The following is a 19833-nucleotide window of genomic DNA, read 5'->3' on the forward strand; positions in this document are numbered from 1 at the left end:
CAGACACAGGGGGTTGCACCATCGTCCAGCTGAGGGTGAGCAGAAAGTAAGCTCCTGGAGGGCAGGGCCTGCCTCTATTTTGTCTTTCTCTCCCCAGGGCGTAGCACAATGCCTGGTGCTCAGTAGTCACTTAATACAAGAACAATGGAATTTAACTGAATCAAGGGGAGGAAGAACTGAGGCAGGTAGCGAGCGAAACCGCCACCTTGCGGCCTCCCCAAGCACTGCGGCAGTAGGCGGCCTCCACTTTCACGGGGCCACGAGCCACGAGCCACTTCCGGACCCATTCAAGAAGTCTCCTAGGAAACAGACTTGATTCCCTTTTCCCCTAGTGGTGAGCGCATGTGTGGAAAGAGCCTCTATTCAAAACTACACCTCCCATCAGACCGACTCCATACGCGTCCTGCCCCGCCTTTTTCCCTTTCCCCGCTTCTTGACCCCGGAAAATGCTGCGGCCGCGGCCTAGGATTTCGTGGGACTACCTTTCCCAGGATTCCACGGTCCCCTGCGAGGTGACGTAGTAGGAAAACAGGGGAGGAGGGGACAAGGGAGAGGGTATTGGGTAAACCTAGACTGCGCAGGCGAGGGAAGACCAGCCTCGGGAGCTCTAGCGTTCCTGCTTGCGTGCGTACTGCGTGCGTGCTGGTGTGTGCGTGCTACGTGCGTGCGTGCTTGCGTACGTACACCTGGCCCCGGCGCACTCCAATCCTCTCTTGCCTCCCTTGTAGGCGGTCGGGGGTGTTGGAGACCCGGTGGCGCGTGGGAGCAGCGTGTCCGCTGGCGGCCACCGTACGGGCCGATCCCGCCGCTGCTTCCGCTTCCTCCGCAGAGCGAGCCGCGTGCCATGAAGCCAGGTGAGCGCCGGGCCGGGCCGGGGAGGATTGGCGAGCCCGGGACCCTGGCCTGGGGTCCCGGCCAGGACTCTTGCCTTCCCTCCCCCTGTCTGTAGCAGGGGGGCGGGTGGTGACACCGACCGCAGTAACGAGCCATGGCCGCTCGCCCGCACTTCCGTAGCGCTTCCCACGTTATCTCCTGTTCACATCCTCATCCCCACCCCGGGGGGAGGGGGGCTGGTAATCAGCTCCGTTATCATCCCCGTTTTACAGGCGACGAAACTGAGGCATGCGGCCGTGACGTGAGTTGCCTGGGGTTACACGGCTAGGAAGGGTCTGGGGCAGGATTTGAACCCGGGTCTCGCTGAGTCTGACGTTCTCCCCACTGCTTTGGAGGACCTCAGCTTTTACGAGCCCCAGGACTGGATTTGGGGGGGCCTGTCTGACCGGGGGCCCCGAAGGAGGTGGGGTGTCCTGACCCCCTCGAAGGCAGAAGATGGAGCTGGCCCCTCATTTGGCTGGGCCTTAGTTTGCTGCCGCGAGGGGTGGTCGTGGGCCTGGGTCCCCATGTTAGAAGTCTTTCTCCTGACTCCACAAACACACAGACGCCTCCTTCCTTGGAGCTTTTCTCTCCAGGTTTGGGAGCCCTAGTGGGGATGGAGGGAGGGTCTGCTCTGTGGACCAGCCTGCATCCTTGGAAGCCTTCTCCCCATCCCCCCAGGCACAGGTGTGCAATGTTCTCCTGGACCTCAGTTTCCTTTCAGGATTTGTGGCCCTCTAGGGTTCCTTGGTGGTGGGGGGTTGTGGATATTTCTTTCTCATCTCCCAGATTTACTGACAGCAGTTTTGGAGGTGAGAAAGGGGTCTCCCGTGTTGTAGGACTTTTTTCTCTTCTCCCATTCACATAAGCATGAACTTCCAGGTTCTTGTTCCTCCGTTATCTGGTATCCAGGTGAGCTGGTAGGGGGAAGGCAGAGTCTTCACCAGAATCTTCAGCCTCAGGCTAACTTTTTTTTTTTTGGTCTACAGGATTCAGCCCCCGAGGGGGGGGTCGGGGTGGATTCGGAGGGCGTGGAAGAGGTGGTGACCGAGGGGGCCGAGGAGGCTTTGGGGGACGAGGAGGTTTTGGGGGACGTGGCCGTGGTGGCTTTGGAGATCGTGGTGGACGAGGAGGTGGACGAGGTGAGTTAAGGTTTCTGGACTCACGGGGCTGACCTGGGGTTGGAGGGAAAGAACAGTTCCTTAGGTATCTACGTTGGGCTTGTCCAGTCAGCAAGAAATCTTTGCCTCTTGCAGGAGGGTTCCAATCACCTGGTGGTCGGGGCAGAGGCACTCCCCGAGGACGAGGTCGGGGTGGTAGAGGAGGTTTCCAAGGAGGAAAAAAGGTCACTGTAGAGCCTCATCGACATGAGGGTGAGTAAGGACATGTCCACAGCCATTTTTCTTAGCAAAGAAAACAGCAGCAAAATAACCAGTGTGCAGTTCTGCCTTCTCTGTTACCAGTTTTCATCATTTCAGACATAGGGGATGCCTGAGAGAGAACAAGGTTGGGGTAGGGGGTGGTGCGCACGGGTCACACTGGCTCTTTATTTTTTTTTTTTCAGGAGTTTTTATTTGTCGAGGAAAGGAAGATGCTCTGGTCACAAAAAACATGGTACCTGGAGAGTCAGTCTACGGTGAGAAGAGAATCACTGTGGAGGTGAGGACAGGAGCTTATGGTGGGATGGAGCTGTGTCCAGGTTCTCATTCAGTCATCAAGCATTTACTGAGTCCATGCTCACAGAACACATAGCCTGGCAGTGCTGACGTGCATAACAATAAACAGAATAAATTAAGAGAGAATCCTTGAGAGAGACAGTATGGAGGGGCATTGAGAAAGGATTCTTGTAAAAAATGGGATTTCAGGTGGGGCTTGAAGGAAGCCAGGGCAGGTAGAAAACAGATAGGCAGGACGAGTCTTCCAGGCCTGGGGAAACATGTCAGCCAGTGAAAATCCCGAGTTGGGAGATGGAGTGTCACCAGTGTCAATCCCAGATTATGTTGGGAAAGGGAGTGAGGTGTAGGAGACGGCAGATTCAGAAGGGCTGACTCTTGCTTTTCTCCACCCCTTCAGGATGGTGAGGCGAAGTTGGAGTACCGTGCTTGGAACCCCTTCCGATCCAAGCTGGCTGCAGCCATCCTGGGTGGAGTAGATCAGATCCACATCCGACCTGGGGCCAAAGTCCTCTACTTGGGAGCAGCGTCAGGCACTACCGTCTCCCACGTCTCAGACATCGTGGGCCCCGTGAGTCTGGGGGAACGTTCCCCACTCTTGGAAATGTTAGAATGGGAATGGGGAGGGCCTGCTCCTAGTTTCTAACTGCCTAGATACAAAACCCAAAGAGCTGGTTGTGGGGTACATGAACAAGATTCTCCCGCTGCCCACGGACTCTGAACAGAGGGGGTTGGCCCCTGCCACTCCCTAGGTCTGTTCCAGGCAGCTGTCGAGCAGGTCCTCTGGGTCTTGGCGTGAAAAGCTTGGTGGTAGGTTCTTGGTCATGTGACAGGTGGGGACAGTGAGTTCTCCTCTGCCGCTCAGGAAGGTCTGGTCTATGCTGTCGAGTTTTCTCATCGATCTGGCCGAGACCTCATCAATGTGGCCAAGAAGAGGACGAACATCATTCCCGTCATCGAGGATGCACGACACCCCCACAAATACCGAATGCTCATCGGTGAGGGCCCAGGTCATCCCTGCTTCTGTAGGCAGCGCACACGAAGCCATAGGCCAGGGAAGCTGAGAGTAGGGGCAGCAGTGATCTGCCCTGTGGCTAGAGAAGTCAACCAAGTTGGGGCTGGAAGGTCCTGAGTTCAAATCCCACCTTGGACATTGACTAGCTGTGTTGCCTTGCGCAAGTCACTTAATCTGCAGGGGCCTTGATTTCCTCATCTGCAAAAATAGGAGCGCCTTCTTCCTAGGATTGTTGTAAGGATTAAAAAATATATTTGTCAAGCATTTTGCAAACCTTGCAAAGCACTGTGTAAATGCTGTTATTTGTTAGAAGGGAGTGGGACTTTAATTTCTGGGAGGCACTGACCTCAGAGTTTGGCCTTTAAAATCCTGTGGTCCATGGGGCTGAGCCAGGGAATGAGGTGTTCAGAGCCATCCCATGAGATCGGATTGGCAGTCTGCAGGGTGGGGTGGAGGGGTAGAAGATGAAATGGGATCCAGGGAAGAGCCTGACGGTTCTCTGGGCTGACCGTGTCTGGTGGCCTTCCTTCCTCTGCCTCCAGGGATGGTGGATGTGATTTTTGCTGATGTGGCCCAGCCAGACCAGTCCCGAATCGTGGCTCTCAATGCCCACAACTTCCTGCGCAACGGTGGACACTTTGTGATCTCCATTAAGGTAAAGTGCCCCAGCCAGATTCGGGGAGGAGGGCCCTGGGTCTGGGCAGAGGTTGGTTTCCTTCTCATGACCACCACCTCTTCCAGGCCAACTGCATAGACTCCACAGCCTCTCCTGAAGCTGTGTTTGCCTCGGAAGTCAAGAAAATGCAGCAGGAAAACATGAAGCCGCAGGAACAACTCACCTTGGAGCCATATGAGCGTGATCACGCAGTAGTGGTGGGTGTGTACAGGTGAGCCTTGGGAGGGACCCCATTGACCCGGGGTGGGGGGGGGGAGTGTCATTGGAGGTGAGGGGAGGTCCCTGGGCACAGCAGGGGCTTCATTGGCCGGAGGGAGGGGGGTCCCGTGGGCTGGGGTTGGTGGGGGGGGGATGTCCAGGTGCTGCCTGGGTTCTGAGGTCTCCTTTCTCCCCACAGGCCGCCCCCCAAGCAGAAAGAAGTGGCTGCCAAGTAGCTGTGGCCTCTGCCGTCCCCTCCCAGTCCCCCTCCTTTTCTACTCTAGCTGTTTTGTGTCAGATCTTTGTATTTTCTATTAAAAGGTGTGACCCCATGTGACTCCTGGATTTTCAAAGGGTTAAGGGGCGGGGTGGAAGGAAGGAAGCTTCGCGCCTGCGCGCTGAGGCGAGCCACTGATGCTCGCCCTGTGGTTACCCGGAGAGGTCGGGCGTCGACCTCTGCGACGCATGCTTCGTCTTGCTGCCTTCTGTGCGCCCTGGGCGGGACCTAAGTTGGGTGTCGCGCATGTCTTTTCTACACCTAGCGCAGGCGCATGGGGAGGCAGCTCGGTGCCTGCGTCACGTGTCGAGGGAGGATGGGAGGGGGCAGGAGGCGGAGTCCGGGCCGGGGGGGCCGGTTTGTTGTGGTCGCCATTTTGCTGGTTGCATTACTGGGTAATTGGGGACCCCGGGCCGCTGTCGATCTGACTGGAGTCGCCCGCCCGCGCCGCCTCTGCCAGCGTTCCCGCGCGGGGATGAGCCCGGGGCGCTGAGACGCCGCCGCCTGCCTCGCGCGTTCCGCTCCGCCCCTCCCCCTACGACCCGGCACCCCCGCCCACAGGTAACGGCCGCGCGCGCGCCCGCCGGGGCTGGAAGAGGGGAGGGGGCGCGTGCCCGTCCGCGCCAGCCCGTCAGTCCTCAGGCGCGCCGCCCTTCACCCCCGCGCCGAACGTTAGCCCCGGGAGTTGGGGGGGAGCTCGGGACACCCGTTACGGTTGCCCCTCCCTGGGCGGCGGGGTGGGGCGGAGCGGGGGCGCGCGCTGTCCCGGGGCCCGGCGGGGTGGGGGAGGGGCGCCGGGCCGGACCAGGTGTCGGGGGGAGGGGAGGGGAGGGGGCGGGGCCGCTATTTATAGCCGGGTTCCTGGAAGGGGCCGGCCCCCGGGGAGCGCGGCGCGGGCCGGGGCGGAGCCGGGCAGCCGGGCCGGGGGCGGAGCCGCGGCCTCTCAGGCCCCCTCCCCCCCGTTCCCCTCTCTCTCCCGCTCTTTGTTTGGGCAAGAGCCGGCGCGGGCCCCCACCCGCCGCATCGCGGTCGCTTGGCAACAGCGGGCCGGCTCCCCGCCATTGGCCGGCGCGCCGAGCCCTTCGGGCCAATGGCAGGCCTGTTGCCATGGCAGGGGTCATGTTGCAGCCGCCTCGTGCGCGCCGCGGGGAGCGGGAGCCCGAGCCCGGGAGGCGGGAGGCGGGGCGGGGCGGGAGCCGGAGCGGGCGCCCCTCTAGCTCAGCACCTCCTTCCCCCTCCCCCGCCAGGGAGGGCTAGGGGAGGGGGGGCCCGGGTCGGGCTGGGCCGGGCCGAGCTGAGCTGGTGGGGTGCTATGGGCGTCGGAGGAGAGGCTTCTCTGGCCCCCGGTGCGAGCCCAGGGTTCATTAGCAGACAGGCCGGGCTGGAAGTTGGGGGGGAGGCTGTTCCCAGGCCCAGCCCAGCAGCTGTAGGGTTAACCCCCTCCTCCCTCCCTTCCCCTCTTCCCCCCTCCTCCTCTCCCCCCTTCCACCTGCTCAGCTCCCCCCCTCCAGGCAACCTCGGCTGACCCCCCTCCCCCCTCCCAGCGGCTGCTGCTGTCACCCAGCGGACGGGACAGGACAGGGCAGGGCAGGGGCTGGGGGCGCCTCCCGGGCCTAGCGTGCTCGGCACGCAGCCCTCAGACGGGTCACCCCTCCACCTCCGTGTCCCCTCTGGGCTCCCACCCCCGTGCCCGAGATGCTGACTGCCCGACTGCCAGACTGGGGACCCCGCCGGCCACCTGCCCGTGGCTCCCGACAGCCCCCCAGCGTGGGTATGAGAGGAGGGGTGCAGAGTGGGGGCGACTGCAGGGGGACTCCCTAGTGTCTGATGAGACCTCCCCCCATGCCCAAATGCCTTCCCTTTATGCTCCCCCCTCCCCACGGAGAGTGGCTATCAGCTGGCGAGGAGTGGGTTGGAGGTTGGGAGAGTTCCAGCCTCCACTCTGTTGGGGGAGTGGGGGAAGGGCTGTCACAGGCCCCTGACCTGCTGTGCTCCGGCCGTTCATTGTTGCACTGCCCTTTCTTACCCTGTCCCTCTTTAGCTGCCTTTGCTCTTTTCTGTTTGTCCTGTCTCCCTGACACTCTTCTGGCCTACCCCCCTCCCTTCCTCAGTGCCCCGTCCCCCACATCCCATCTTCTCTACTCCCTCCCTCTAGGTCCCGGAGGTGCTGGTGGCAGCAGCTGTGGTGCAGGATGCGAGAAGTCGCCCCCCCAGCCGGGCTCCTGCTCCGGGCCTTGCTTCCCTTCGGTCCTCTGAGCCGGACATGGCCGCCCCTCCCAGCCATGGTCCTTTCTCCGGCTTTCCAGCCCCCCAGGAGCATACACAGGTAGCGCTTAATCTGGCTTTTGGTGAAACGTTGGGACCAAGGGCCCGACTCCTGGATCCAGGTTCTTGGGGAACAAGAGGACAAGCCTTAGGGAAGAATGGGAGGTTGAAGGGTCTGGTGTTGAATCATCTGTGAGCTGAAAGCTCTAGAAAGTGTAGGTGGAGAGTTGAAGGATCTGTATCAGAAAAAGGAGCTCCTAGTTTGGGATCTGAGAATCACAGACTTAGAACTGACCGGAACCTTCGAGGTCATCTCCTGCTCATTTTACAGATGAGGCAGCTGAGGCTGTCCGGGGTCATACTGGAAGGAAGTGGCTGAGCTGGGATTTGGGCCCAGGTCCTCAGGCTCCATCCAAATCCAGCGCCCTTTCACATTATCAAAGTCCCTGCCTCAGCTTCAGCCATCAGATACCCCAGGGTCTTTGGGAAAATGGTTCAAGGTTAAAGGTTAAGAGGCAAACTGGGGCGGGGAGGTGCAAAGAGCTGGACTGAGAACTGGCTGACTCTTGGTGCTGGTCAGCTGTGTGATCTTGAAAAAGTCACTGAGAGCTTCAGTTTCCCCTTTTATAAAATGGGGGTAGTGGCCGTCCTACTACAGCACAAGGTTGTGCTGTAGGACGATGGATCTGTGAGTGTAGGAGAGAGGGAAAGAGAGGTCAGGGGTTGAAGGGCCTGGCCCTTTCTGTGTCTTTGCCCATCTCAGGTGGTGCCAGATGTCAGGCTGCTACAGCGACGGCTCCCGCTGGCCTTTCGGGATGCCACCTCCGCCCCTCTTCGAAAGCTCTCTGTGGACCTCATCAAGACCTACAAGCACATTAATGAGGTGGGTCGGGCCCTGGGCAGGAGCTGGGAGTGAGTTGGGGGCGACTCCCAACATCTGTCCTTACCATCCTCAACGCTCCCTTCTCCCCAGGTGTACTACGCCAAGAAGAAGCGTCGGGCCCAGCAGGGACCCCCAGAGGACGCGAGCACAAAGAAAGAGAGAAAGGTTCTGAACCACGGCTATGATGACGACAACCACGACTATATTGTGCGAAGTGGGGAGCGGTGGCTGGAGCGCTATGAGATCGACTCGCTTATTGGGAAGGGCTCCTTTGGACAGGTGGGGCCCACGAGGAGACACCTGGGGGAGGGGGAGGCCACTGGGCAGACAGCAAGAGAAGGTGAACTTTGCTCCCCTACACCCCACATGCTGAGTCCTCTGCACCCCCAGGTTCTCTCTGCCACCCCTCAAGTCATATCTAATGACACCTACACTAGAGTGTTGCTTGACCATGTCTCTTCCCCTTGGGATCCATCCTGGGGCCCAGAGTCCTGCTGACCCCTGTCCATCCCCATTGATCCAGGACCTCTTGTCACTCCCAGGTGGTGAAGGCCTATGACCACCAGGCCCAGGAGCTGGTGGCCATCAAGATCATTAAGAACAAGAAGGCATTTCTGAACCAGGCCCAGATCGAGCTGCGGCTGCTTGAGCTGATGAACCAGCACGATACGGAGATGAAGTACTACATCGGTGAGGCCTGAGGCCTGGAGTGAGGCAGGCGGGTGGGCGAGGGCAGGGGGCTGGAGGTCGGGGTCCTAGCTGCCACCGCCTGTCCCTGCTCCCTCTCCTCCAGTGCATCTGAAACGCCACTTCATGTTCCGGAACCATCTGTGCCTGGTCTTCGAGCTCCTCTCCTACAATCTGTACGACCTTCTGCGCAACACCCACTTCCGGGGCGTCTCGCTGAACCTGACCCGGAAGCTGGCCCAGCAGCTCTGCACGGCCCTGCTCTTCCTGGCCACCCCTGAGCTCAGCATCATCCACTGCGATCTCAAGCCCGAGAACATCCTGCTCTGCAACCCCAAGCGTAGCGCCATCAAAATCGTCGACTTCGGCAGCTCCTGTCAGCTGGGCCAGCGGGTACGCGGTGGCCACGGCCCATGGCCTGATTCAGCCTTGGGGGATCACCTCTCAATCTGGGCAGGGGGCGGGCAGGCCCTGACTGAGCCTCCTCTGTCCCCAGATCTATCAGTACATCCAGAGCCGCTTCTACCGCTCCCCCGAGGTGCTTCTGGGGACGCCATACGACCTGGCCATCGACATGTGGTCTCTGGGCTGCATCCTTGTGGAGATGCACACGGGAGAGCCCCTCTTCAGCGGCTCTAATGAGGTGAGGCTCAAGCCGGGGGGGGGGGGGGGGGGGGTTGGGGGGGGGGGGCCCAGGGACGCCAGGTGGAGGGGGGCGAGCCTGACAGCTCCGGGCCTGCCCTTTGGCTCAGGTGGACCAGATGAACAGGATCGTGGAAGTGCTGGGACTGCCCCCAGCTCCCATGCTGGAACAGGCCCCCAAAGCTAGGAAGTACTTTGACCGGTTGCCTGGAGGGGGCTGGACCCTCCGGAGGAGCAAAGACCTCAGGAAGGTGAGCCACTCCGCTCTTCCCGTGCCTGCTGCTGCCCTCCCAACCCTGTCTGAAGGGCCCTTCTCCCAGGTGGCTTCTCTGCAGTCACTTCCCCAGTCCCCTTGTCTTTGCTGCCTCCATCCTTTCTCGCTGTCTTTCTCTCAGTTGTCTTTCCTGGCTGTCACATCACAGTTAGGAATTCTTCATTTATTCTCTTCCCATTCTCCTCGCTCTGCCTGGGTTCCTTGGCGGGTCCCCTTCCTTCTGATTCCTCTGCACCTCCCACACGATTCCCCCCCTCTTCCCTCCTAGGAATACCAGGGCCCCGGCACACGGCGGCTGCAGGAGGTGCTGGGTGTGCAGACAGGCGGCCCCGGGGGCCGGCGGGCAGGCGAGCCGGGCCACAGCACAGCCGACTACCTCCGCTTCCAGGACCTGGTGCTGCGCATGCTGGAGTATGAGCCGGCTGCCCGGATCAGCCCCCTGGGTGCCCTGCAGCATGGTTTCTTCCGTCGAACTGCTGACGAGGCGACCAACACAGGGCCCTCGGGGAGCAGCACCTCCACCTCACCCTCTCCAGCCCCTGACGCCTCCCACTCCTCCAGTGCAGCCAGCTCCGTCTCCAGTTCCGGTGCGGAGGCTACTGGGACCATCCCCGAAGTGGGGCTGGGGGAGAGGACTTAGCCCCTTAGACAGGACTGGGCCTGGCACAGAGGCAGCTGTGCCCATGGGAAGCGGGAGAAGATCTCTTCTCTGAATCTTGCTTCTGCTCATGTAGAATCTGTAACGTCATGATCATTCCATTTCTAAGTCCTGGGAATCTGTGGTCTCTCACCTTGAACCAGAGGGTCCCTGTCTTCTTCCCTTGGGCTCTTGGAGGGTCAGAGGAGGAGATGTTTCACCAGCTTATTGTTTCCTACCTTAGGTGGCTCAAGCGGATCGTCCAATGACAACCGGAGCTACCGCTACAGCAACCGGTACTGTGGGGGCCCGGGGCCTCCAGTGACGGACTGTGAGATGCACAGCCCCCAGGTATGGGCCGTGGGCGTCAGGCAGGTTCCAGGACAGAAGGGGAGGGAGCTCCTTCCGCACCCTCGGGACTTGTTGGAGCCTTCCTCCTAGAGGCTGGCGGCCCCTTGTTTGGACTGATTGTAGCCCGTGCCTTTCTTCCCCTGGCAGGTCCCACCTTCCCAGCCGCTGCGCCCTTGGGCAGGGGGAGATGTGGCCCACAAGCCTCCCCCAGGCCCGGCCCCAGCCTCCTCTTCCTCCTCCTTCCACGGGGTCGGTGGCCGGCCTCCGGCCCAGGCTGGCTCTTCTTCATCCTCCTCACCACCTCCCCCTGAGCAGATGGACGTGAGCCTTGGAGGTGGCCCCCTGCTGCCTCCGCCTGCCCCACAGGACTGTGTCCCACTCCGCCCTGCTCCCCCTCTCCAGCACCCGGCCACTTCGGCCTTCCGGACTCGGACCACAGGGGGGGGCGGCCCCAGGGGCGGGGGCCGGCCGCCAATCCCCCCACCTGAGGACCCAGCCCTAGGCCCCCACCTGGGCCTCTGCGGTGTCCCCCAGAGTACGGCCGCCAGCTCGTGATCCCCTGCCCCCCTGGGGCCCCCTGAAGCCATACCCCTTCCCCCTTGGGGCCCCTGGGCTCACGCCTTCCCTCCCCCAGCCCTCTTCCCCTCTCAACTGGAATTGCTGCTACCCAGTGGGGGGGGGGGCACCTGCACTGACCTGACTGGGGGCTGGGGCCGAGAAGAGGAGGGGGTATGACCCCTGCCCCCCTTGTACCCCCATGGACTGGCTCCTCGGCCCTGCTGGCCCCTTTGTTTTCTATTTATTGTACCAAAGACTGGCAGCCCTGGGGTGACTCCCCTGCTCTCCACCCTGGGGCTGGGGGGGGGGTTGGGGAGGCATCCGCAGGAGTCTGGGGCGCCCTGTGCTGTACCCAAGTAAAGAGCTTTCTCACATGCCCGACAGCTCCTTTGCAGGGTTGGTCGCTCGGCCACTCCCTCTCTAAAATAGACACTAAAACCCCAGAGGGAGGCGTAGGGAATGAGGGGGGAAGAGGTGGCAGGTCATCATTGTCACCTGGAGACTTGGCCCTCTTGTTACCCAACGTCATGGTCCTGCAAGGATCGAGGGGAGAGAATGACCTTGACATGCCCAGGGAACCCCATCCATCCATCCCTTAACGTGCCTCCTCCCCACAGGGAGCCAGGCTGGGCCTGCCTGATACCCCAGCAGGCCCCCAAGCCCCACAGGCATCTTGTGGAAATAGAAAAGTGGCTCCAGGCAGGACAGGGCCAAGACCTACATGCTTGGGGCCTGGCCCACCTTCCTCACAAGCCGGGGTGGGGGGCTCTCCGCAGTGTCCACTGCCTGCAATGAACGTGATCTCCAGTGAGGGGTGGGGGGCGTCATCCCAGGTAAGTGCCCGGGTCTTTTCTTCCTTTCCCCCAATGCAGGTGGGGAAGAGGGTGGTGGAGTTTTCTCCAAGGTCAGTTCCTCCCAGTGATGGTTTCCATAGTGATTAGAGGGTCGTAGGGACTTGCTGTCATCTAATGCCGTACTGGGGAACACCTGCTCCCCAGGGGGGTCTAGGCAAGAAGCAGGCAGGCGCATGATTGTAGTGGGGCCAGGGTCTGGATTGGCAGTCCCTACCCAGAGGCCTTTGCGAGTGCCGTGGTGCTTTACGTGCGCTCCCTCAAGCACTGTCATCCGGGCGAGGGGGAGGGTGGGTGGGTGCTGCAGAGGTTCCATTTTGCAAGGAAGGGCACAAACTGGGAGAGGGGAAAGCGAATTTCTTGGGCCACACGGACAGTGGTGGCGGGGGCGGGCCCTGGACGCTCTCCAGCCAATCAGAAGCCCAACTCGGGCGAGACCCGGGTGTTACCGGCGTCCTCTAGGAGTCTCCGAAGGATACGGGCCACCAGTCGATGTCCCGCCTTCTCTGAGCTGACCAATCGCCAGGGCAGAGAGGAAAGGGAGGGGGTAGGGAAAAGCGAGGCTAGAGGGATTGGCTGCTGCAGGCTCAGGGAGGCAGTGGATTGGCTAGAACAACTGCCCGTCTGTGGGGTGGGAGGGATGGACGGAGCAGGTTCTCGCTCCCGGCTGCCGGCCACTCCCTGCGCTGGGGCCTTCCCGGCAGACCCGCTCATGCCCAGTAGGGCCTGGAGATTCCGGGGAGATCCCTGGGCCGGAAGTACGCCCCGCCCAGACCGGGGAGACCCAGGCCCACGCCGCGAGGGGTCTGAGCGTGAACCCTTCCTGCTGTGTTGCTGTGCTTCTAGCTTCCCCATCTGTGAAATGGGCTCCTCAACGGCCGCCTCCCGGGGGCGGTGTGAAGATCAAATTTTTGTAGCCTCTTCGAGTTTCCGTTGTCAAGTTCGTCAGGGCCATAGTTTGGGGCGGCCTTGTTCAAACCCTTGTGCCTCAGTTTCCCCATTTGTCCCACGAAGGTAATCCTTCCTGCCTTAGGGAAGGGGCTCGCCCCGCCCCCTTCCCGGGCTAGGGGACCCTGAGGGTAGATAGAGGGCGCTCGGTCACGTGGGGGAGGCCTCCCCTGCGCCACCCCCCCAACCCCAGAAGTTGGGATCCCCTTGGTACGCCCCCACCCCGTCTCTCCGTGACGTCAGCCGCCTGTTCTGAAACCCACGGTAAGACCCACGGCCCCAGAAGAGCATTTCCATTTGCAGCCGCGCGCCACTCGCGTCTCCGCCACCTGCCCCGTGGGCGCCCCCTGCTGTGTGAAGGGTAACAATGTTGCAATGGTTGGGGGGGGTCACCACTCCAAAAGCCTCCTCCCTTTCGGCCACACGGTGAAAAATCCAGGGAAAGAATCCGACTTGAGTACTGTCAAAGGAACCCGCACCGTTGTCACGTCCAAAAAGGCGTTTCCGACCCCTCGAGTCCCATGAGATGGGGTCGCTGGGCCTCCGGCATCGCGGCCACCCTCGCACTGTGGAGTGGCCTTGGGGCTCCCCGAGACTTTGTCTTCACGATAGTGCTTTCCTTAGATAAGTTCTCCCCGTTCTCTTCAGTTGGTACTGTGCAAGATTCTCGGAAAGCCTCTTTTGTCACTTCTGGTGGCAAAATAATATTCCGTTCTATTCACATACCACAATTTGTCAGCCTTACCCCAGCGATTTAAGAGGAAAATTAAGGAAGCCATGTAAGTTCTAGTTCTTTGCTTTTCTCCACCCCCTCCTTCAAGACCAGGAAAATTGTGTTCTTTGGGGGCCATTCCCTCCACCCTGTCATCCTCCTCTTCCTCTTCTTCACCAAGTCCTTGCTTGTTTCTATATCGAGGTTGATTTCTGTCTCCACCAAACTTTGTTCAGCCCTCCATTGGCCATTTCAGATAAGAGGGAGGTTCATCTGATGCCCTTCGTGTTTGTACCCTCTTCTCGTTCACCCTAATCCAGAAGGAAAAAGCTTCATCCTTTATTCCTCCTTTCTACGCTTACCTTTTCCCCTCACTTATCCTGCCTTCTCTTTCCTGGCTTCAGACTCTCAGAACAGAACTATTCTAGCCCTCCAGAACCTCTGTTTTTCTCAATTACCTTAATGCCCTTTGAAGACGTCAGGATTCTAAAGGGTCATTTGTTTCCTTTGCCCTTGTTAGAATATTAGCACTGGATCATCAAACAGCTCTTTCAAGTTACTCAGATAGATCTACCTTTCCAGGTTCCTCTGGACTCCTGTGTTTGGATTTCAGACCTCTGGTCTTCACAACAAAAGTGCTTGAAAGTCTCTATTCTAACAACTATCCATTTTCCCTCTTTAGGATTATAATATTTTGCATGTATATCATTCTTGTTTGTGAGCCTGTTTCTTTTGCCTTTTGTAATCTTTTATTCCGAGATATCTCTTGGTATTTAGTAGAAGCTGCCGGGTCTTTTGAGCCTGAGAGTGTAGCTCCGTGGTACCTAAACCATGCTCTGGATGTTTGCATTATTATTTTCTTTTTCTTTTTCTTTTTTTTTTAACATGGGAGCTCTGGATTTGGCTATGACATTAATGGGAGTTTTCATTTTGTGGTCCCTTTTAGGACATGATTAGTAGATTTCTTTCTAGCTTCAATTTGCTCTCTGGTTCTAATAAATCTGGGCAGTTTTTACACTGATGGTTTCTTGAAATACAATGTCTAGGCTTTTTTTTTTTAAATCATGGTTTTCAGGGAGTCCAACGATTCTTATTTATCTCTACTTGACCTCTTTTTCAAATCAGTTATTTTTTATATCAGATCTTTTACATATTCTTCTAACTCTTGATCTGGATCTAATATTTCTTACTTTTTCAGAGTCATTGATTTCTTTTTAGTCTATTATAATTTTTAGGAACTCCATTCCTTAGGTAAGATTTGCCACTTTCTCTTCTAAGCTCCTTCTTTTATTCACCTTCCAGTGTTTTCCTCCAGAACTTTTACTTCCTCATCTGTAAAATGAGCTGGAGAAGGACATGGTAAGAAAACCCCAGATGAGGTCACGAAGATTCATAGGCTTCACCAGACTGCTGAAGGGGTAAACAAAGTTTTCTGATGGAACTTTTATAGAAAATCCATTGTAGAAGAGAGAGAGAGAGAGAGAGAGAAGGAAAGAAAAAGACAAGAAAGTGCATTTTTCCTTCCAGTCACTACTTGCACTTTTTATGGAATTAACTTTCTTCTGTTCTTGGGGTGGCACGGGGATCTTTTAATCTGTTATACTGGTTGGTGTTTTCTCTGGTTTACTCATCTTTCCCACTTTAATTCCTGAACTGGAGCTTTGTGCCAAGGCCAAGCTCTGCAGGCTGCTGGTGCTTTGGGCAGGATAGTTAGTTCTCATACCCTGGTTCTGTACCGGCTTTCGTCTTGTGGGGTTAGCCCCACTCCCCCTCCCTGGATCTTTGAAGTTCAGAGAACTAAATGAACCTTTAGGGCCCCCTCAAAGAGTCCGGACAGAATACGAAGGCCTTCAGAGCCACGGGCCAAGGCTGTCCCTCAGTGGTCACTGGTTCCTGCCATTCCCTGGGGCCTTACTCAAGGGAGCCCTTAGCTCCAGCTGCCTCCTGTTTCAGAGCTTTGCAGATTTGTTTTGCCTGTTGCCTTCCAGCTTTCGGCTGACTTTTTGTGCAGTTTTTGGAATGAAAAAAGTCACTGTAAATACTCCTTGGATTTCTTGATCATAGTAAATGTTGTCCAGCCATGTCCAAGTCTTTGTGATTGCACTTGGGGTTTTCTTGGCAGAGATCCTAGAGTGGTTGGCCACTTCCTTCTCCAGCTCTTTTTACAGATGAGGAAACCAAGGCAAAAAGGGTAAAGTGGCTTGCCCAGAGTCACACAGCTAGTAATTGTCTGAAGCCGGATTTGAACTCAGGAGGATTCTGCTTTATCCACTATGTCGCCACCTAGCTGCCCTGATAATAATAATTAGCATTTATGTAGTGCTTACTATCAGCCAGAACTTCACAATTACTATCTCACTTGATCCTCACAACAGCCCTGGGAAGTAGGTGCAATTAACAATAAACCCACTTTATAAATGAGGAAGCTGCAGTAGGTAGAGATTAAGTAATGATAATAATAGCTAACATTGATGTAGTGCTTACAGTGTGCTAAGTGCTTTATAATTGTTAGCTTATTTGATCCTCACAGCAACCCTGGGAAGTAGGTGCTGTTATTTTCCCCATTTGACAGGAAACTGAGGCAGGCAAAGGTGAAGTCACATAGCCAGTAAATGTCAGGTTCAGCTGCCTGATCATTCTTCTAGCTGGTGTGAACTTTCAGGGTTATACTGGGATTGGGAAGCTGAGTAGTCTACCTTCCAGATGTTCAAGCAGCCACCTTGGCCAGAAGTCCAGAGCTGTGCTCTTAACGCTTTCCGCAGAGCCTGCCCACAATTTGATTCACAACCAATGGGAATCTCGTTTATTTCCAGTTATTAGCTATTACAAAAAAGGGGGGGGCTGCTATCCATATTTGTGGATATGTCATAGGACTTTTCTTTTTATCATTGATGTCTGTGTGGTATATGCCAGGCAGAGGATTCTGTGACAGTCTAAATGCCTCCTGTGTGCCAGGCACTGTGCTAAGCTCTCGGGATAAGAGAGACAAATAATAATAATAATCCCTACTTTCAAAGAACTCATATTCTGATGTGGGAAATAACATACCAACAAGTTATAGCCTGGGCTGATTAGAAATAATCAATCCAGAGAGGGAAAGCATTACTAGCTTTGGGGGGATCAGAAAAGGTGTTTTGCAGGAGGTGAGCTGAAACATGGAGGAAACAAGGAAGCAGAGAATAGGGAGAGAATTCTAGGGATGGGGGACAGAAGGTTGTATGTGAGGCACGTCGTCAGAGGATATGGAAATGCTAGTCATTTTCTTAGCATAATTCCAAATTGCTTTCCAGTGTTTTTGGACCCAATCAGGATTCTGCCTACAGTGACCAGACTGCCTATCTTCCCATGACTCTTCCGACATTGACATCTTACACCATGAGCAACACTGTGCCCAAAATGAACATGTGACCTGAGTATTAGAAGTCACTCTGGACCTGTGACTTCATTGGTATAGAGAACTCCCAGTGAGGAACTTCCCTCTACCTATGCAGGTAGACACCTCTGCAGAGCAGTTTAGTTGTGGGAAATTGCTTGGGAGCATTGATGAGTGACTTCACATAACTATATGCATCAGAGGCAGAACTCCACGTTTTCATGACTCATGGAGTATCTTCCCACTTCTCTCATTAAAGGTGATACCATAACAAAATTAGACAAGAACCAGATTAGGTCCCTTTCACAGCTATGGCAAAGGGAAGGATTCTTGGCCAACATGGGGATGGCACATGTGATAAAACTGGTCATGAGGCTTTTCCACAAAATTAACACAACTAAGATAAAAAGAAAAGCAATCATTTGTGAAAAAAACATTGACAGCAATTTTCCCTGATATCTAAGATAAATATATAAAGCCAAAATTCATTACCCAGTGGATAAGTAGTCAAAGGATATGAAGTCTTCAAAAGAATTATAAACTATTAACAATCATGTGAAAGATGTGAAAAACTCACTAATAATAGAGATGTAAATTTAAAAAACCTCTGGTTTCACTGCACATCACTAAAAGTGGCAAAGATGACAAATGATTTTTAAAATGCCTCCAATTAGTATATTTTTACAATAATTTCCTACCCCTCTGAAAAGCCCTTTGTGACAAAAACATTTAAAAAAAAATCCCCTACAGAAACAGTGTCTGACAATGTTCAGTGATTCAGTATTCAGCCCCGGTAGATGCCCACCTGTCTGCTGTGAAGGAGGAGGAGGTATGTTTCCTTACCTCTTATCTAAGAATTCATTGGTTTTTTCTGTTATTCAGATTTCAGCCTCCTTTTAGAGATCATTTCATATGCACCACTCTCGTCATTTTTTTAGTTGGCTTTCTTTATTCTATATCCATTCACAAAATCTCCCCGTGATTCTCTAAATTTCTCACAGATCATAGGATTTAGAGCTGGTGCTTAGAGATCACTTAGCCTAACCTCTTCATTTTACAAGACAGACAGCCGAGGGGAATGATTTCCCAAGGTCCCATGGTTAGCAGAGCCAAGGTTGGAAAGGAATCCAGGAAGGATTTCCTGCCTATGAAAGACAGGAAGGCCATGCGGAAGCCGCCTTGTGTCTCTTCATGGGAGTTATATTCAGCAAACACTCACGACTCTCTTTGACAGATTGGGCTAAGCTATTGGGGCGGAGACAGACTGAGCAGAGTCTAAGACCCAAGTCATTTTATTGGACAAAAAGGATCTCCTCTTCCAGAGTTGGGGCAGAATAAGGAACAAGCCCATGTAGAAAACTGCACGCAATCAATAAACACTTATTAAGCACCTACTATGTGCCAGGCACTGTGCTAAGTGCAGGGGATGCAGAAAAAAGACAGTCTGTGCCATCATGGGATTTATACTCTAATGCAAACCAATATATTCAAAGCAAGCTTTATATAGGATAAACAGGAAATAATTAACGGAGGAGAGGCACTAGAATGAAGAGAGGTTGAGGAAGGCTTCCTATAGCAGGTGGCATTTTAGTTGGGACTTAAAGGAAGGCAAGAGGGAGGAGGGAGGGCATTCCAGGTGTGGGGGACAGCCAGAGTTGACAGGGAGTGTCTCATTTATGGAACAGTCAGGAGGCCAGGGTCACTGAGTGAAAGAGTAAGTGGTAGGAGTAAGATGTAAGAAGACTGGAAAGGTAGGAGGGGGCTAGGTTGTCAAGGACTTGGAATGCCAAGTGGAGGATTTTGCAATAGGGAGATGCTGGAGTTTATTGAGTAGGAGGTGACATGGTCAGATCTGCCCTTTAGGAAAATCGCTTTAGTGGCTGAATGGAGGATGGGCTGGAGTGGGGAGTGCCTTGAAGCAGACGTCCACCAGCAGCTACTGCAGTAGTCAAGGTGGGAGGTGAAGAGGGCCTGGACCAGGGTGGAGGCAGTGTGAGGGGAGAAAAGGGGTCATATTGGGAAGATTCCGCAAAGGCGGGATTAACAAACCTTGGCACCATATTGGGTGTGGGAGGCTAGAATGGGTGAGGAGTGCAGGATGGGACTCCTCAGATTCATTGGGAATCTGAGGGACTGGGAGGAGGGTGTTGCCTTCTACAGTAACAGGGATGGTAGGGAGTTTAAGGGACAAGATCATGAGGTCACTTTAGAGTTTCAGATGTCTACTGGACATCCAGTTCAAAATATCTGAAAGGCAGTTGGAAACCTGAGATTGAAGGTCAACAGATTTTGGGTAGGAAAGGTAGTTTTGAGAATCGTCTTCATAGAGACAGATGGTAATTGAATGAGATCACCCAGTGAAGTCATATGGAGGGAGAAGAGAAGAGGACCCACGGCAGAGCCCCGCGAGATGGATGCCTAGGGTCAGAGGACATGATCCAGAGAAGGATCCACCAAAGGAGACAGAAAGGGAGGTCAGAGAGCCAGGAGAGAGAAGGGTATGTCCTGACAATCTAGAGAGGAGTGCCAAGGAGGAGAGAGTGATCAGTAGTTTCAAAGGCTCCAGAAAGGCCAAGGACAATGAGGACTGAGAAAAGGCCCTTTGATTTGGCACTTTGGAGAGAGCAGCATCAGTGGAATGATAAGGTCAGAACCCCGACTGTAAAGGCTTAAGAAGAGGCTGAGGTCACAGAAAGTGGAGGCATCCACCGTAGATGCCGTTTTGAGGAGTCTGGCCACAAAGGGTGGAAGAGCTACACGATGATGGCCAGGAGTGTTTTTTCAGGATGGGGAAGACATGGGTATATTTGTAGGCAGGCAGGCAGGAGCCAGTAGACAGGGACAGACTGAAAATAAGAATGGAGAAGACAAAGGGTCAGTCTGCTGGAGGAGACGGGATGGAATGGGATCGCTCAGACAAGGAGAGGGTCAGCCTTGGTA

At 55.4% G+C, this 19833-nt stretch overlaps 2 protein-coding genes across 4 annotated transcripts; both read left to right on the plus strand.

Annotated features, from left to right (window-relative positions):
- The first annotated feature begins 496 nt into the window (after nucleotides 1-496).
- Nucleotides 497-4767, plus strand: FBL (fibrillarin rRNA 2'-O-methyltransferase). Of its 2 annotated transcripts, none has more exons than XM_078145791.1 (10): nucleotides 497-512; nucleotides 729-854; nucleotides 1863-2015; nucleotides 2130-2246; nucleotides 2438-2532; nucleotides 2947-3117; nucleotides 3412-3544; nucleotides 4104-4216; nucleotides 4303-4448; nucleotides 4635-4767. In XM_078145791.1, exons 2-10 carry the CDS (start codon nucleotides 845-847, stop codon nucleotides 4669-4671), a joined length of 975 nt encoding a protein of 324 aa, XP_078001917.1. In that variant the 5' UTR covers nucleotides 497-512; nucleotides 729-844; the 3' UTR covers nucleotides 4672-4767. The 2 variants fall into 2 exon arrangements, with proteins under 2 accessions (XP_078001917.1, XP_020833774.1); XM_020978115.2 differs by lacking the exon at nucleotides 497-512 and adding an exon at nucleotides 609-624.
- Nucleotides 4768-5038: 271 nt separating this feature from the next.
- DYRK1B (dual specificity tyrosine phosphorylation regulated kinase 1B) lies at nucleotides 5039-11385 on the plus strand. 2 transcript variants are annotated; one of them, XM_020978095.2, is made up of 11 exons: nucleotides 5039-5273; nucleotides 6868-7038; nucleotides 7741-7860; nucleotides 7951-8139; nucleotides 8403-8550; nucleotides 8654-8940; nucleotides 9044-9190; nucleotides 9300-9440; nucleotides 9732-10050; nucleotides 10345-10451; nucleotides 10599-11385. In XM_020978095.2, the coding sequence occupies exons 2-11, from the start codon at nucleotides 6976-6978 to the stop codon at nucleotides 11004-11006; spliced, it is 1929 nt and encodes a 642-aa protein (XP_020833754.1). In that variant the 5' UTR covers nucleotides 5039-5273; nucleotides 6868-6975; the 3' UTR covers nucleotides 11007-11385. The 2 variants fall into 2 exon arrangements, with proteins under 2 accessions (XP_020833754.1, XP_020833760.1); XM_020978101.2 differs by lacking the exon at nucleotides 5039-5273 and adding an exon at nucleotides 5901-6058.
- Nucleotides 11386-19833: the final 8448 nt, after the last annotated feature.

Source organism: Phascolarctos cinereus, unplaced genomic scaffold (genome assembly GCF_003287225.1).
Source record: "Phascolarctos cinereus isolate Bilbo 61053 unplaced genomic scaffold, phaCin_HiC Scaffold_726;HRSCAF=1367, whole genome shotgun sequence".
NCBI lineage: Eukaryota > Metazoa > Chordata > Mammalia > Diprotodontia > Phascolarctidae > Phascolarctos > Phascolarctos cinereus.

Excerpts from the sequence above, each read along its gene's own strand:
- FBL (XM_078145791.1), top strand. Across the intron at positions 3,545-4,103 it reads CAAATACCGAATGCTCATCG|GGATGGTGGATGTGATTTTT; the intron begins GTGAGGGCCCAG and ends CTCTGCCTCCAG. Across the intron at positions 4,449-4,634 it reads GTAGTGGTGGGTGTGTACAG|GCCGCCCCCCAAGCAGAAAG; the intron begins GTGAGCCTTGGG and ends TTCTCCCCACAG.
- DYRK1B (XM_020978095.2), top strand. The coding sequence starts at position 6,976 with ATGGCCGCCCCTCCCAGCCATGGTCCTTTCTCCGGCTTTCCAGCCCCC. Across the intron at positions 9,441-9,731 it reads GGAGCAAAGACCTCAGGAAG|GAATACCAGGGCCCCGGCAC; the intron begins GTGAGCCACTCC and ends CTTCCCTCCTAG. Across the intron at positions 10,452-10,598 it reads GTGAGATGCACAGCCCCCAG|GTCCCACCTTCCCAGCCGCT; the intron begins GTATGGGCCGTG and ends TTCCCCTGGCAG.